At 46.6% G+C, this 18,500-nt stretch overlaps 1 protein-coding gene across 7 annotated transcripts in view; it reads left to right on the forward strand.

Annotated features, from left to right (window-relative positions):
• The first annotated feature begins 9,984 nt into the window (after window positions 1–9,984).
• LOC119950741 (CUB and zona pellucida-like domain-containing protein 1) overlaps window positions 9,985–18,500 on the forward strand; it is a 62,571-nt gene continuing 54,055 nt past the window's right edge. For all 7 annotated transcript variants that reach the window (XM_038773438.1, XM_038773439.1, XM_038773440.1 and 4 more), the window contains exons 1-4: window positions 9,985–10,058; window positions 14,680–14,802; window positions 17,553–17,579; window positions 18,297–18,320. In XM_038773438.1, coding sequence (XP_038629366.1) covers window positions 9,992–10,058; window positions 14,680–14,802; window positions 17,553–17,579; window positions 18,297–18,320 — 241 coding nt within the window. In that variant the 5' untranslated portion in view covers window positions 9,985–9,991. The remainder of the gene's footprint in view (window positions 10,059–14,679; window positions 14,803–17,552; window positions 17,580–18,296; window positions 18,321–18,500) is intronic.

Here is an 18,500-nt window from a genome sequence, read left to right on the forward strand (position 1 = left end):
GAATTATAAAATTCTAACGGGACAAGACAGGGTAGATGCAGGGAAGGTGTTACTAATGATGGGTGTGTCTAGAACCACGGGTCACAGTCTGAGGATTCAGTGTAAACCATTTTGGACAAAGATAAGGAGACATTTCTTCACCCCAAGAGTGGCGAGCCTTGTTGACTTCTTTATTTCCATGTGAACCGCAAGCTGTTTCTTATATTCACCGAATGACCATACAATTAGTATATTAGTTCAAAGACAGTTTATTAACAAATATACTTGTTTCTACATGCAATGATTCACACGGCTACGCACTAAAATAAACCTAATAACTAAGATGGCCTTTACTTAACTTCGGGGTGACTGGCTCTGTGCGGGAGATCAGGCCTTTATCTGTGTCCACATGGGTGTTGTCTATATGGACTTCAGTAAGGCCTTTGACAAGGTCCCTCATGGCAAACTGGTACAAAAGATGAAGTCACACGGGATCAGGGGTGAGCTGGCAAGCTGGATACAGAACTGGCTAGGTCATAGAAGGCAGAGAGTAGCAATGGAAGGGTGCTTTTCTGATTGGAGGGCTGTGACTAGTGATGTTCTACAAGGATCAGTGCTGGGACCTTTGCTGTTCATCGTATATATAAATGATTTTGAGGAAAATGTAACTGGTCTAATTTGTAAGTTTGCAAACGACACAAAGATTGGTGGAATTACGGATAGCGATGAGGACTGTCAGAGGATACAGCAGGATTTAGATCGTTTGGAGACTTGGGTGGAGAGATGGCAGATGGAGCTTAATTCGGACAAATGTGAGGTAGTGCATTTTGGAAGGTCTGATGCAGGTAGGGAATATACAGTGAATGGTAGAACCCTCAAGAGTATTGAAAGTCAGAGAGATCTAGGTATGTAGGTCCACAGGTCACTGAAAGGGGCAACACAGGTGGAGAAGGTAGTCCAGAAGGCATACGGCATGCTTGCCTTCATTGGCCGGGGCATTGAGTATAAGAATTGACAAGTCATGTTGCAGCTGTATAGAACCTTAGTTAGGCCACACTTGGAGTATAGTGTTCAATTCTGGTCTCCACACTACCAGAAGGATGTGGAGGCTTTAGAGAGGGTGCAGAAGAGATTTACCAGGATGTTGCCTGGTAGGAGGGCATTAGCTATGAGGAGCGGTTGAATAAACTTAGCTTGTTCTCACTGGAACAACGGAGGTTGAGGGCGAATTGATAGAGGTCTACAAAATTATGAGGGGCAGAGACAGAGTGGATATTCAGAGGCTTTTTCCCAGGGTAGAGGGGTCAATTACTAGGGGGCATAGGTTTAAGGTGCGAGGGGCAAGGTACAGAGGAGATGTACGAGGCAAGTTTTTTACACAGAGGGTAGTGGATGCCTGGAGCTTGCTGATGGAGGTGGTGGTGGATGCAGGGACGATAGTGGCATTTAAGGAGCATCTTGACAAATTCATGAATAGTATGGGAATAGAGGGATACGGACCCAGGAAGTGTAGAATATTTTAGTTTAGATGGGTAGCATGGTCAGCACAAGCTTGGAGGGCCGAAGGGCCTGTTCTTGTGCTGTATTTTTCTTTGTTCTTTGTTCTTCAGGTTCGTCTCGGCTGGGCTCATCCTTCAGGTAGCCATTGCGGGTCTTTGAACTTGGCTGGTTGATATGCTGCAATTGGTCGCACACAGGCCGGTCCAAAAGAGGCCGATCCTTAGTGCGCAGGGCTTCTTATCCTTTTTCTCTTTCGCGCCTTTTGGGAGGTCCTAACTTCAGATCACACAAAACCATTCTGAACGGAAAGTAATGCTGGAGCTTATCCATTTTCGTTGGCATTTAGCCTGGTCAATTGTTCTCTGCCTTTGTTCTTTAGTGGACTGGTGGAGCGCTCTTAAAGCTGCCTGTAAATCGGCGCATATTTTTGTCAACTGATTGACCTGGTGTTCAGTCGCCTCTCTTACCAAGACTGTGCACTGTGTGTCTTGATAGATCATGTCGTACTGGATTTGGAAGCTGCTAAGGTGTATTATGCAAGACCGGTGGGCTCGTTTAACATTGGCGATTTCCCTGTCTTTAGCGGCTAACTTCTCCCGGAGTTCCTCAATAATTTTCTCGCTTTCCTTACTGTTTCCCTCATTCTTCTCTTCCTTCTCTACTAACTGACTGTGGAGCATCTTGGCGACCTCCTTGGTGCCTCGCAACTGTGCCAAGCAGCACACTATTGCCATTGGCTCCCTGAACTTCACTGCGTTTTTCTTTTAGACTTCACATAAATTCTCCCACCAAGTTTGTCCTGTCTTTCCTGGACCTGTCTCGGTGTTTTCACAGAAATTCGACCAAAAGGGGCCATCCTTTCCCCCTTAAATACTTTCTCAATACATCTTCCCATATGGGGCACTGCTCTGGTTTGTCGACTACTGCGACCTTGGGTTGCTGCTGTGGATTCATCATTTTCTCTAACATTTGCGCTGCCATCTCTTCTCTACTTATAATTTGGAACAAGGGGGATAAGGAGTCCATCGAACAATGGGTACAGCTCACGGCTATATTCCAGTTCACAATCCCTCTAGATTTGCATGCAAGTCTGACGAGTTTACCTTACCCTTCCCTGTTAGTTATGCCTGCGGTTAGTGCACACTTCCGAAATTTGGTTATTTGGTCGCAATGAAGCTTACTCTTGTGGTTCATTTTTCTTTTCCCAATTCAATTGAAAGCTGTGGGCTCTCTCTCGGAGTAACAAAGTCACTTCTAATCGAGATCCCGTCAGAGTCGCCAATAAATGTTGACTTCTATATTTTATGTGAACCACAAGCTTTTTCTTATATTGACCGAATGACCATACAACCAGTGTATTAATTCAAAGACAGTTTATTAACAAACACACTTGTTTCTATATGCAATGATTCACGTGGCTATGCACTAAACTAAACCTTAGAACTAAGATGATCTTTACTTAACTTCGGGGTGACCGGCTCAGTGCGGGAGATAAGGCCTTTAACTGTGTACACATGGGTCGTTTGGAAGTCTGCAGGTTCATCTCGGCAGGGCTCGTCCTTCAGGTAGCGATTGCGGGTCCTTGAACTTGGCTGGTTGATATGCTGCAATTGGTCGCACACAGGCCGATCCAAAAGAGGCCGATCCTTAGTGCGCAGGGCTTCTTATCCTTCTTCTCTTTTGCACTCTTTTGGACGGTCCTAACTTCAGATCAAATGGATTGATAGGGTTTCGATCACCCTCATTGATCCTGGCCAATTAAGGGCCGGATACCTCGGTGGCTGGGCTAGGCACGTAGGCCTTTCCAAATAAGGGAAGTAGCACCGGTTAGTCTGCTACGGTTGTACTTTCTTGATTCGAACTCTATTGTCCTGGGGAAAATGGTGATTGACTTTTAATGGGTGCAAGTTTCGGTCAAGTCTGGCTTCTTTGCACAATACACAGAGGCTATGTACTTCTCTGTAACCAAGTTGACCATAATTCCCATGGTGCTTTGCAATGGCCATTTTAGAAGGCCTGTGGAATTCATTACCATAGGAAGTCGTTGATGCTAAAACATTGAATATATTTGAGAGGTGGCCAGATATACCACTTGGGGAGAATGGGATCAAAGGCTATGGGGAGAAAGTAGGATTAGGCTACTGAGTTGAATGATCAGCCATGATCGTGATGAATGGCGGAGCAGGCTTGAAAGGCCAAAAGGCCTCCTTCTGCTCCTATCTTCTATGTATCTATTATCTGTGTAATCTTCTATTCCTGCTACTCTTTCCATGCCGACTTCCCCGAACAGGCGGCGGAATGTGGCGACTAGTGACTTTTCACAGTAACTTTATTGTCAGCACGGTAGCATTGTGGATAGCACAATTGCTTCACAGCTCCAGGGTCCCAGGTTCGATTCCAGCTTGGGTCACTGTCTGTGCGGAGTCTGCACATCCTCCTCGTGTGTGTGTGGGTTTCCTCCGGGTGCTCCGGTTTCCTCCCACAGTCCAAAGATGTGCGGGTTAGGTGGATTGGCCATGATAAATTGCCCTTAGTGTCCAAAATTGCCCTTAGTGCTGGGTGGGTTACTGGGTTATGGGGATAGGGTGGAGGTGTTGACCTTGGGAAGGGTGCTCTTTCCAAGAGCCGGTGCAGACACGATGGGCCGAATGGCCTCCCTCTGCACTGTAAAATTCTATGTAAAACTTCTATTGAAGCCTACTTGTGACAATAAGCAATTATTATTATTATTATGCTCCATACCGACAGACTGCTATGACAGAAATTTGAGCCAGGCTTTCATGGGGAAGGTGTGACTGGAAAGACTGGGAATGCGAAAATCCTGCCAAACCTCAGATATTTTTTAGCTTCACTTCCCACACTGTAGTAAACGGACAGGCTAACTGGTGACCGAGAGGGTACACCGATATCAGGAGTCTGTAACTAGAGGTCATTAGGGATAGTCCCTGGTAATCAGGAGAGGGACACAGGCCATGAACCAGGATGAGTGAGAATGGTTGTCATTCAGAAAGGGGGGAAGCTCTATCAGGAACAAAGACAGAGGTTGCAATTAGCAGGAGAGATAAGGTTGGATAATTTGGAGGGTTGCGTGGGGCAAGCTGGTTATCAGGGTTGGGGAGACTGAAGGCTTCCTTGATGGCGTGGGAGAGACACTCCTATCTCCAGGCCACAAGGAATGCTGAAAAATGCATTTACATTGTGTAGCTGTCAGCTCCCACCTCGTAGCACGGTGGCACTGTGGTTAGCACAGTTGATTCACAGTGCCAGGGTCCCAGGTTTGATTCCCGGCTTGGGTCACTGTAACTGCAGAGTTTGCATGATCTCCCTGTGTCTGCGTGGGTTTCCTCCGGGTGCTCCGGTTTACGCCCACAAGTCCTGAAAGATGTGCTATTAGGTGAATTGGACATTCTGAATTCTCCCTCTGTGTACCGAACAGGTGCTGGAGTGTGGCGAATGGGTGCTTTTCACACTACCTTCATTGCAGTGTTAAATGTAAGCCGACATGTGACAATAAAGATTATTATTATTATTCCCGGCCAGACTCCTCAACCCCTGGGAAAGTTATGCCGCAACATTGAATTTAAAATTACATTCCCACCAGCATTGTGGAGGCCCAGGTTAAATATATTAATTAAGCACCTATTTCTCCATTGTGGGACACATAGGGCAGGATTCTCTGACCCCCCCACCGGATCGGGGCGGCATGAATCACGCCCCGCCGCTCCGATGCCGGCTGCCGAATTCTCCGGGGCCGGTTTTCGGGCGAGGGTGGGGTTCACGCCGTGCCGGTCAGGGGCCTTTGGCAGCGCCACCCCCGGCAATTCTCTGGGCCCCGATGGGCCGAGCGGCCACCTGTTTTTGGCCAGTCCCACCGCATAATGGTACATCTCGGCAGGACCTGGCAGGTAGGCTGTCTACCGGAGTTCCCGGGGGGAGGGGGGGCGCGGGAGGATCTGGCCCCGGGGGGGACCCCCACGGTGGCCTGGCCCGCGATCGGGGCCCATCGATCTGCGGACGGGCCTGTGCCTTGAGGGCACTTTTTCCTCGCCGCTCTTGGCGCCGGGCCATCCGGCCAGTTGCGGGAGAATCCCGCCCATAGTCCCTCTCCATCTAACAGATATCCGCTGCCATATAAAATGTGATGTGTGCATGCACGTGACATGTTAGAGATGCATTTCCTGCATCTAATTCTCTAACTCCCTGTGGTGATGTGCCTGTGCACAGTTATGTAGAAAGTGAGCAATGCGACCTCCAACCAGCTGGTTGTGTCAGACTCTCATCAAGTGACATAAGATACTCTCCAGTTGGTAGTAGGATGTACGAGAGAATAGTCGCACTTAGAGTAGTTCCAGGAGAGTTCACTGAATTCAGTTAGAAGCCATTGTCTGTACAGTATTCTGTTTGTTATCTTTCTATATGTTTATTAATAAATCGTCTTTCTAGTGAACCAACGTGATGCTCTGTGTACATCATTGCAACAGCCATATCACAGAACACACCACTCCCGAGGGCCTTCCCCCTGTCATATGGGGGCTAATATTGAGTCCCTGGAATTTGCATCATGCGTTTTACAAGAATATAGATGAGCCATTTTAACAGCAATAAGATAAAAGTTGGCCTGAATATCGTCTCTCTTGTGAGCTTCGAGTGTCCCCCATGGTGTTTTTCTCAGTGAGAGGCGGTGGCCCGCCTTTGGCTGACGATGGGATGCTCTGGTTCCGCCACTGCCAATGGGATTGCCCATTAATCCAGCCGCCACCACAAGGCTCACCATTGGCGGCACCAGATGTTCACGCAGGCAAGTACGGCCATATAATCCCCCCTCCCCGCATATCTCATACCATACAATTAACGTGAGCCACCCCATAGCCAGTGGCCTCCTTTCATTCAGCGGCCTCCCTAGCAAGTGGCCATGCTGGCGCCGATTAGTATTCCTTTTGAAAAATGTGAACCTGGTGGAATGGCTTCTGTGGGGACCTGAGGAGGTGAGTAGCCATCTTTGCTCTAAGGCAAACCGCCCAGGGACGCTGGGCTTGCTGCCCCTGTGCTCGGCGGGGGGGGGGGGGGGGGGGGGGGGACTCGGCTGGAGTGGGGTGGACCGTCTGCAGGGGAAGTCTGCTTGGGGAGGGTAGGGGAAAGGTGCTGCGGGGGGGGGGGGAGGCAACCACTCACGGCACCACCATACCAACCCCTGGAACATGTGTACCCATTCGGGGGGCAACCCTTGTCCCTGCCTGTCTGCCCAACCGACCACCCATATCCCCTCGCCGACTGCCGAGGGCTCTGGCTGTGTGGCTGAAGGCTATTGTTGATAATGAATTGGCAATCGTGGGTAAGTGAGCACTTCACACAACCCAAGTAGATTCCCGTGGGTGGGTGGCCATGTAGCATGTGGGAGTTATTGCCTTGCATTCTAATCAAACTGTGATGTCTGAACACTGCGGGAAGCAACCACACAATGCAGCAGCAAACACCTATCTGGGATGAGAGACCCCTCCGGGGACATGTCCCCAGCTGGAGTGTGGGTGAGCACCACGGGGAGGGGACCAGTGCCCAGACCAGGTGACGTTACGAACGGGTGTCTGGGGTACAGGGTCTGGTGTCCTGTGAGGGGGCCCGCTGCAGCCAGGCTCTGTCGGATGGGGAGGGGGGGATCAATAGGGGAATGGAGGGTCTCGGGGTGGGAGCTGTTTGTCGGTCTAACACCCTCTCCCAGTGCCTGACAGATATTGAACGCTATGGCAGGGATTTTGGATGCAGAAGTTGCCCAGTGGTTTTGCTGGTAGTTTGAGTGGTCAGACGCAAGAGACGGCGGCGGCAGTAGCGTCTGCAGATGCACAAGACGGTGGCCCATGTGCCGGACCCTGTCCCACACCCTGAGGACTCAGCCACCCAACAGGCCAGGAAGGGACCCAGATGGGGAGTCCCGCGATGGTCCAGGGTGTACGGGCGTCGCTGTTCGTTCAAGCAGATGATGGACAGTGCCTCAACAAGGAGATGGTGTGACATCTGTGCCATGTCCTCGCAGACTTCACTTCGCTACAACACTTAGATATTCTGCCTGAGAATCGCGCTCAATACCGGGGCCCCGCAAGGCTGCGTACTTAGCTGCCTACTCTACTCCCTGTACACACATGACTGCGTGGCAAAATTTGGTTCTAACTCCATCTACAAGTTGGTGACGATACGTCCATAGTGGGCCGGATCTCGAATAACGACTTGTCAGAATACAGGAGGGAGATAGAGAACCTGGTGGAGTGGTGCAGCAACAACAATCTCTCCCTCAATGCCAGCAAAACTAAAGAGCTAGTTATTGACTTCAGGAAGCAAAGTACTGTACACACCCCTGTCAGCATCAACGGGGCCGAGGTGGAGATGGTTAGCAGTTTCAAATTTCTAGGAGTGCACATCTCTAAAAATCTGTCCTGGTCCACCCACGTCAACGCTACCACCAAGAAAGCACAACAGCGCCTATACTTCCTCAGGAAACTAAGGAATTCGGCATATCCACATTAACACTTACCAACTTTTACAGATGCACCATATAAAGTATCCTATCAGGCTGCATCACAGCCTGGTATGGCAACTGATCGGCCTAGGACCGCAAGAAACTTCAGAGAGTTGTGAACACCGCCCAGTCCATCACACGAACGTGCCTCCCATCCAAATCGCTGGCTTTTAAAGCAAACCAAGCAGGCCAGCAGCACGGTTCGATTTCCATACCAGCTTCCCCGGGCAGGCGCCAGAATGTGGCGACTAGGGGCTTTTCACAGTAACTTAATTGAAGCCTACTCGTGACAATAAGCGATTTTCATTTTTCATTTCATTTACACCTCCTTCTGCCTGGGGAAAGCGGGCAGCGTAATCAAAGACCCCTCCCACCCGGCTTACCCACTCTTCCAACTTCTTCCATCGGGCAGGTGATACAGAAATCTGAGAATACGCACAAGCAAACTCAAAAATAGCTTCTTCCCCGCTGTTACCAGACTCCTAAATGAAATGAAAATGAAAATGACCCTCTTATGGACTGACCTCATTAACACTACACCCTGTATGCTTCATCCGATGCCGGTGCTTATGTGGTTACATTGTATATCTTGTGTTGCCTTATTATGTATTTTCTTTTATTCCCTTTTCTTCTCATGTACTTAATGATCTGTTGAGCTGCTCGCAGAAAAATATTTTTCACTGTACCTCAGTACGTGTGACAATAAACAAATCCAATCCAATCCAATTCCATAGCTTCCAAACTTTCCTTGTTGACTAGGCTTCTGAAACTTATACATTGCCTGCACTCATGCCCCCCTCCCCATCCTCCAACAGTGTTAAAGTCACACCTTGCCCGAATCAATGACTTCCCAAAATAATCAGAATAATTTTGGAGTACGGTCATAACTCGCTATCCCACCTTTATGGGGAGGAGGAGGAATAACAAAATATCGAAGCATGGAGAATAAAATTCCAATTTTATTAACCTACATTAGCCATCAGGGCCGGGATTCTCCGAACAATTTAGCGTGACCAATTCACCTGCGCTGCACGTCTTTTGGTTGTGGGGGTGAGATCCACGCAGGCGTGGGGAGAATGTACAAACTCCACACGGACAATGACCCAGGGCCAGGAAGGAACCCGGGGCTTCAGCGCTGTGAGGCAGCAGTGCTAACCACTGCGCCACCATGCCGCTCCATGATGACATTATTACGAACAAAATTCAACTGTGAATAAACCTATGATTTGTTCAGATTCTTGTATTACTTCATTTTTGCTTTGTGCTCAGTTAAACAACTGACTTCAAAAGCTTCTGATGTATTTTCCATAAAATCTTGATCAACTGTTGTCCACTTACTTAATGAGCTAGATATTGGATCCAGTGTGAGTGAGGGCATGGTCTCAATATAGTACATGCTCCACACGCCTTGGAGGTCAGCATCCAAACCTGTCAAGGTCCTGCCATTAGAGATCTTTGAACAAATTCAAATGAACTGTATTGCAAAGTTATGCACACTGCCCAGAGTAACATTGTTTAAATTCTAAGTTTAATGCCTGATAGCACAGATTAACAGAAAATAATATAAATATAACATTGAATAAAACAAACTGCACAATGAAAAGCATGTGACTTGATAAAAGGTAAATTGCACATGTTAGCAGTTTTGCGGTCTGTCTAGATTAACTAGGATATGCAATTTTAAAAAGGTTTATTACCTTTAAAAAATAATGACAAGGTGTTCATATTCACAGATAATAAAACAATGCTATCACAGCCAATGCGAAATGTGCATATCAGCTTAGAACACCATAAAATACCATTTGTGATATTTCCACGGCTATATTTGATATTAACAAACATTGCAGTTTGCACTTTGAGTTTATTGGCTGCTGTTTTTGAAAGTATACACATTCAATAGGGAATAGTAAATTATATTACTTAATATTATAGAAGTTTGTGACACACCCATCCCATTGGGTATAAATGAAAGGTGCTGTTCATATTCTTGTCACACAGCAGAAAATGGCATCCAAAGCAAGAGTTATTTTGCATGTCTTTCTCATAACCTTTGCTTACGCTGAGGGTTACGGTAAGTGTGAAAATATTTATTATTACTGCGCTTAATGTTGCATGGGTCAAAAGTGACACTGACAAATTATTATTTTAAAAGAACAAAAGTGATTTACAAAAGAAGCAAGTGTGAGGTGAGAAGAATCTTTTTCACACAATGAGCGGCTCGGGTCTGGGATGCGCTGTCTGGAAGTTTGTGGAGGCAGGTTCAATGGAGACCTTCAAGGGGACATTAGATGACTAATTGAACAATAAACAATGCTTAGGGGTATGAAATAAAATGAAATGAAAATCGCTTATTGTCACGAGTAGGCTTCAATGAAGTTACTGTGAAAAGCCCCTAGTCGCCACATTCCGGCGTCTGTTCGGGGAGGCTGGTACAGGAATCGAACCGTGCTGCTGGCCTGCTTGGTGTGCTTTAAAAGCCAGCGATTTAGCCCAGTGAGCTAAACCAGCCTCTCCATGGGGAAAAGGCAGGGGAATGGCACTAAGGCATGATGCTCGTTTGGGGAGCCAGTGCAGGCACGATGGGCCGAATGGCCTCCTTCTCCGTCATAACAATTCTGTGATTCTGTGAATTGAAGGAAAGGCAGTTCATGACATTATGAATTTAGTCACTTGAGCACATGTCAGCTCTGATTAACAAATAATTATAAAGTAAAGAACAATGATGCCACATTTTGATTTATATCAATGTCAGCATATTTTTGAGTGATAAAAATAGAACTGAATATTAAAAGTTATTCAGGCACAGACAGCAGCAAGTATTTAACCGGCGTCACCTCTTGTTGATAAGAACATTAGGGAGCGGATGAAAATCAAACATTAAAATCTGATGAACTATGGGAAATAATTTTTTATGAGCTAATACTTCTTAATATTAACAAACACAATCCTACAAGAATACGTAATGAAAATATTTAAAATTCAAAACTGTGTTGTTCATGACTATTGTGTGCAATGCTGATAAACTTGTCATTCATATGGGAACTGAACATCTAAACATTTGGTATCAGTCCCTGCACGTCAAACAGGAAAGCTGCAGTCAGAAGACAAACTTGAAAGGTAAATGTCAAGATTTTGCCATTATGAAAGAGCTGATGCTCATCTATACCTTGTCCATAATAAGAAAGCAGAGACAATCAATTCTCTTATATCCTCGATTGTAAGATAAAGATTAATCAGACTCCACTGGCAGAATAAAACCTTAGAAGAGATGGATGGACATGGATTGAAAAATTAACTCATTTGCACAATTTGCAGCAAAACTCCATTTTCCAAAAAGACTTTGGAGTGTGAAGCAAGTCCACCTCAAGCATTTTATAAACTTCATTTGAGTTAACATTTGAATAATGGGTTCCAGATAAATTCCACAAACTCCAGCAAGGCACCTCACTCAGATAAGAAGGATGACAACAGATAAGATGAACGTTACTTTCAAGTGCTTTTTATAGAATAACTATTGTTCTTTCAGTTGCTGTTACAGTCTAGTTTTTTGACAGTGCATTGAACATGGTGCACATTTTTAATTCTTTCTGCACTTCCTCCTTTTCACTGAAGTCTTCAGTCTGCTAAACCGCGTTTTAGTCTTATCACGAGCTAGCTAACAAATTTGAATTTGCAGGCTGAGCTTTTCCAGCATTTTATGTTTTTAGCTCAGATCTCCAGCATCCCCAGTATTTCACGATTCTTTTGAAGCGATAAGGAAAGCCAATTTGGCACAGTGAGTGCATTGCCCAATAGTGTGGTAGAGGCAGGTTCAATCATTGCTTCCAAAAGGGAATTGTACGAAAACCTGAAGAGAAATGATGGCCAGCATTTTACAACCTCTACTTATTAAGTCCAGGATCCCTTTGCCCCCTTTTTTTAAAACAGTTTCCTCTTCCTTGGAAAAGTCAAATGCAAAGTGCTCATTTAGAACCTCAGCCATGCCCTCAACCTCCATACACAGATCCCAATTTTAGTCCATACTTGGTTTCTTCCATCATCCTAAATCTTAGCTCAGTGAAATACATATTCATTGCAAATATTAAACATTTACAATGAGTTTTGGGTAGATCCAGGACAATACTTATATTTGGAGCAGCAATGAGAGAGGAATCAATTTCCTTTATTCGACCAAGTGCAAATTTGTAAAATCTTACTAACACTTTTGTGCTTTTATTCAGCGTTTCATCCCTTTTACGTGGAGCTAATGATGTGTGTTTATTAAGATTCCATTCATAGGATCATAGAATCCCCACACTGCAGAAGGAGGCCATTTGGCCCATCGAGTCTGCACTCATCCTCCGAAAGAACACCCCACCTACGCCCACTCCCCCACCCTATCCCTGTAACCCCACCTAATCTGCACATCCTTGGACACTAAGCAATTTAGCATGGCCAATCCACCTAACCTGCACATCCTTGGATACTAAGGGGTAATTTAGCATGGCTAATTTACCTAACCTGCACATCTTTGGACTGTGGGAGGAAACCGGAGCACCCGGAGGAAACTCACGCAAACTCCACACAGACAGTCACTTAAGGCCGGAATTGAACCTGGGTCCCTGGCGCTGTGAGGTGGCAGTGCGAACCACTGTGCCACCCTGCCACCATTCTCTCATGAAGATGGCCGAGACATTGGGCAGGATTCTCCGTTCCGCCGCTGGTGGCGGGGTTCTCGGTCTCGCCAGCCGGCCAATGGGGTTCCCCACGCAACCCCACGCCATTGGGAAAATCACTGGGCATGGGTACACTGCCGGCACAATGGAGAATCCCGTCAGCGGAGAATCCAGCCCATTATACTTCAAGGTGGGGGGGTTCCCCGTTGCCCGGCACCGATATCGTAATCGGTGACCGGGCGGAGAATCCCTGTTTATGACTGAATCGGGGGCACTGGGCAGTGCCAGTTTTCGGATACTCCGCCCCCTCTAAAATGGTGTCATCGTGGAGTACGCCGTACGCCGTTGGGACCGCCTCAGGACTTTCCCTGAAAGCCCTCCCCCGATGCTCCGTCCGCGGCGGGCTGAGTTCCCGATGGCACAGTTTTCGTGCACCCAGTGTGGCGGCTGCAGACTGTGTCCAGTGCCGCCACAGTCGGGAGGGAGCTGTGCTGCTGACCTGGGGGGCTTTGGCAAAGGCTGGGGGGGACTGATGGAGGGTGGCCCAGGGGTGGCGAGGGGGGTGTCCAGAGGAGCACTATCTGGGCGGAAATTTTCCGGCCGTTTATTTTGTGAAGGCTGCGTGTTTTACGTGGCGCAGCTGCTAGCCCCTCACTGGTCGGAGGGTCGGTGCTGGGGGCCTCGCCGATTTTTTCATTATAAAACTAGACACTTCCTCTGGACATCCCTCAAATTCGAAGAATCTAGCCCCATATGTTTGGCTGTAAAATCCGTATTAACAGGTTACTAAAGGGCCAAAAATAGGAGTTTGCAGTCTTAACACCCATCAGCCTTAACATTCAGCCTGCTGTCATTTTCAATGGACATTTAGCTTGGTGTCCACCATATTGCCAAATTCTTTCAGGTAGCCCGTTTTAACATGCATATTGGTGTCCTTGACTGCACATTGGTCGCTGATTGCCATTTTGAAGGAGAACTAATTGAATTGCGCACTGCACTCTCATCATGGAGAAAGTCTTCTGGCGTAATGGGTAGCGACCCTCTCGCTGAGCCAGAATGTCGTGTTGGAGTCCCACCTCAGAAAGTAATGGCCAAGGAAGGTGCATTCATAATGTGGCCAAGTAGGTTGAGTATGAACCTGCAAAATCTTTCCAACATGCTAATTGGCAAGTGGTAAGAGCGGGAGAGACTCCTGGTCAGCCATGCTTGATATGGAGTGGCGTTCCTCAAGCGATAATCCCCTGGTGACAGACTAGCAACCTGATCCGTGAATTTGTGGGCGGAATTCTCTGATAATGGAACTATGTCCCCACGCCCATAAGAAAACGGGCGTGATTCACTGGAGATTTCCTGGAGAAAGTCCAGAGTGATTCTCCGTTTAGAAGGGGGCCAGCAGGGCACTGGAGTAGTCCTCGCAATTTCAGCTGCCGATACGGGGCCCTGCGCTTCCGGCCATGGGTCCGCGCATGCGCGTGGTCCCCGGAGAATCGCGGGAAGGCGTCAGACCCGATTGCGGGTCTGGCGCCCCATTCTCCGCGCCGAGCGCGATTGTGGTGCGGAGGGTCGGAGAACCCCGGCCACCAGCTATGAAACTGATGAAAGTCGACCTCAACGGTGGCACAGTGGTTAAGACTGCTGCCTCACGTTGCTGAAGACTCGGGTTCAATCCCGGCCCCAGGTCACTGTCCGTGTGGCGTTTGCACATTCTCCCCGCAACCCTAAAGATGTGTCGGGTAGGTGGATTGGCCACGCTAAATTTCCCCTTAATTGGGTACTCTAAATTTTTTTTTTTAAAGAAAGTCTACCTTAGTGCATCATTAGGTGCAGGAAGAAGGCAACTCTCCAAAGGCAATAGTCATCAAAAATACAATTATAAATTATTTTTAAAAATTATGGACTCGGTCTGACCGCTGATGATAATACAATAAACGACTTTTGTAAAATACAAACATTCATGTTTATTTTCAAGTTGTAATGAGTAACCTTATTAGACATGGAGATATTTTCACATCTAAGCTTACATTTATTGTACAACAGGACATGGCTCATGCAGATACAACTGTGGAGGATATTCTTCAGACTGTTCCTGTGATTACAACTGTTGGAACTATGGCACTTGTTGCTCTGACTTCTGTGATCACTGTGCCTACATGAGTTATGGTAAGAGAACTTTTGGAAAATAAACCAATCTTTAAATGTATGTTCGAGTTAAAATATAAAATGATAAACGGATTGTCAGAATTGCCAATCAGATGTTATTGAAGGTTATTGTGAATTAGCATAGCCGAGTCCTGATAATGTTAGACATTTTTCTGTGGTGTCGGATGTGATCCTTAGAGTTATTGTCAAGACAACTCTGTGCTTATACTAATTCAAATATCAAAATTGATTCTACCTGAAACAGTATCTCAGCTCAGTTACTCATGTCCGGCTTTTTGATACGTCTTTCACATTGGTGAGTTTATTGTTGTCTTCACTGCTTTGTGGTGAGGAAAGGAGAGATTAATAGTAATTTAAAGACACTAAATACTGACAGTGTAACATTGTGAAGGGGAGAGGCATAATGTTAGATCCTGAGATATTTACCAACACTAAAATTTCAAAAATGACTATTGCTGTAATATTTAAGATTATTCATTTTATTCACGTTGCGATTCTGGAGGAATGGAATCTGAGGAATAGGAAGATGACCAGTTGCTCTGGGGGATGGGGTTACTGGGCTACATTCTTCCACCCCTCCCACCACAAGAACACAAGGGGCAAGACGCAGACAATGGAAAGTCCATTGACCTCGGGTGGGATTCTTCTGTCGCCGGGCGGACGTGACCGGAGAATCCCGCCCACAGATTCATGTTGTATAAAGACAGAGTGAGGATGTATCTTAGGAAGTAACATCTTCCTTGAGAAGAGTGAGACATTACAATCCCAGATACTGGGCCGAAACCCCAATAATTGTGTTTATTTGAAAGACTGTGCGGAAAGAATGACTTACTCCAGGAGTGAATGCATGAAGAAATAGGACTTGGTAATTTTAAAAATAAAACATTATGATAACTACAATAATTAAACTTTGTTAACTTCACACCTAAAAAGAACAGCTGACAATTTACAGCTTTAAACATGTCAGGCGGGATTCTCTGACACCCCTGCTGGGTCGGAGAATCGGCGGCGGGGGGGGGGTGAATCCCGTCCCGCCGCTCCGACGCCAGCTGCCGAATTCTCCGGCGACGGTTTTTTTGGTGGGGGCGGGGATCACGTTGCGCCGGTCACCGGCCGTTGGCAGTGGCCCCCCCGGCGATTCTCCGGGCCCCAATGGTCCGAGCTCCGCCCTTTTTCAGCCGGTCACGCCGGCATGAAATACACAAGGTCTATACCAGCGGAACCTGGCTCTGAGGGCAGCCTGCGGAGTCCTCGGTGAGGTGCGGGAGGGGGGGGGGGGGGGGGTCCGGCCCCACGGGGTTCCCCACAGTGACCTGGCCCGCGATCGAGCCCACCAATCTGCGGGTGGGACTGTGCCGTGGGCGCACACTTTCCTTCCGTGCTGGCCTCTGTAAAGCTCCACCATGGCTGGTGCGCACAAGAAACCCCTGCGCATGCGCCAGAGTACGCTAGTGCTCCCACGCAGTCGCCAACTCGTGCCGGCCGGCGGAGGCACTGCGGTGCCGGTTGGCACGGCGCCAACCACTCCAGTGCCGGCCCAGCCTCCAGAAGTGCAGAGGATTCCGCAACTTCCAGGCGGCCCGACCTGGAGTAGTTCACGCCACCCTTTGGCGCCAGTACGGCCTGCCCGCCGATTGGGGGAGAATCCTGGTCGTCTACTCAATTTGCCATTGAACAATAAGAAAAGAAACTTACTGCTCTCAATCTATCTTACTGTGGGAGAATTGTGGACTCAGTGTCAGGCAGATCAGAATTCAACTCCTCTCTCGAAAGTTTCTCCTCCAACTGCCTCTCTGCTTTCAAAATCTCTCTCTGTCTTCATTTGCTCCACCCAACAATGACTCTTCATCCCCCCAAGCTGAAGAACAAATGATCTCATCTCTGCAGGCTGCAAAGCACATTGACTTCCCAGGGACTTACCCAGTCAAACCACAGTCCATTAGCCTAGACAGAAAAATGCACGCTATTGCCAATTTCACCTCTGGCTACTAAAAGCACCCGTCCTGCAAAACAGAACTTACATAGAACTTAGAACATACAGTGCAGAAGGAGGCCATTCGGCCCATCGAGTCTGCATCGACCCACTTAAGCCCTCACTTCCACCCTAGCCCCATAACCCAATAACCCTTCCTATCCTTTTTGGTCACTAAGGGCAATTTATCATGGCCAATCCACCTGACCTGCACGTCTTTGGACTGTAGGAGGAAACCGGAGTACCCGGAGGAAACCCAAGCAGACACGGGGAGAACGTTCAGACTCCGCTATTACAGTGACCCAGTGGGGAATCGAACTTGGGACCCTGGCGCTGTGAAGCCACAATGTTAGCCACTTGTGCTACCGTGCTGCCCAAGTGAACAATGATTTTCTGAAGACCTTCAAACAGCAGCTGGGCCTGTTTTGGCGGAGGTGAAATCACTTCAGACCAAAGGTTGCTCCTGAAATGCAAAAAACAGGGCAGGAGGATCCACCTGGACTGGTTTCAACCGAAGAAGAATTTTCCATATTTCTTTCACAAATTAACTGAGATGTTATTTTATTTTATTTCCGGATGAGGTAGAGGTATATTGTGTATGACAGTCTGTCTGCAACAGGCAGACTTTTCCTGTCCATTTATTCATTAAAAAAGTCAATAATATCTAATGTTAATTATGTCTTTTGACATGTTATATTAATATTTGTGTGAGATGAATGCTAGAAGATTCTTCAAAAACACTTGACAAAGCGAATAAGTTGAATGTTTTCCTCTACAGGAAGTTGCAGTTATTATTCAACAACAGGTCAGTAATATTTAAGTTCATTTTCCATTAATTTGTCAGGTTGCATATTTGCTGATCCTGTATCAGTCATAATTAATCTTAATGGCGATACTCAGAGAATCACATCATTGATTTGGTAAAGTCTTTGCAAACAGTAGTCTACAATTTGCACAGTATCTTTGTAAACTTGAGGATATCCAAAACTCTGCTGTCCATTCACTGTTTGAGAGTTACAGTTGGCCGTAAGTCATAAGCATCTAGGGAGACTGATCTCTCCACCATGTCAAATTAAGTTTGATGCTTCAACGGATATAAGAAATATTTTTGTTACTATGCAACTCATTTTATTATTTTGACAGAGACAAACTCAGCACGGGCAATAGATATGAAATATCCTCCAGAAAATTCACATCAAGTCCTGTCCAGTCTGAAGACATTAGTTTTTCTTTTCGATTAACAGGTAGCACCGAACATATTTTGGACAGCAAGGTGTAACTGTCCTCTGTTCATAGATTCTCCTATTTACCCAAAATGTCGGATAGGGGATTTCCTTGTCGGTGTCACTAATGGTGGTAAGAAGGGAACAGAATAAGAATTTACAACAGGCTGCACAAAGATATATCAAGCCTGGTCATTCTTTATCTAATGCTGTTTAAAAAGATCAAATCAGATATGAAGCTTGAAGGGGTTTGGAAAATATTCTTGTTATTTGAACATTCATTTTGATTTTTTTTACAGAGATTCCTGAACCTACATCAATAGGTATGGAGAAAATCTTGAAGTAAATATATCATTCACTTTTGAATGATAGAATTTCATTTCACACCTTTGGAAATTTTAATCTACAATATTCTTCACAATCAGTGAAGAAGTAGAAGCAGGAGTAGGCCATTTGGCCCATCAAGCCTATTCCATCATTCAATAAGATCAAGGCTGACCTGA

This window comes from Scyliorhinus canicula, chromosome 16, assembly GCF_902713615.1.
Source record: "Scyliorhinus canicula chromosome 16, sScyCan1.1, whole genome shotgun sequence".
Classification (NCBI taxonomy): domain Eukaryota; kingdom Metazoa; phylum Chordata; class Chondrichthyes; order Carcharhiniformes; family Scyliorhinidae; genus Scyliorhinus; species Scyliorhinus canicula.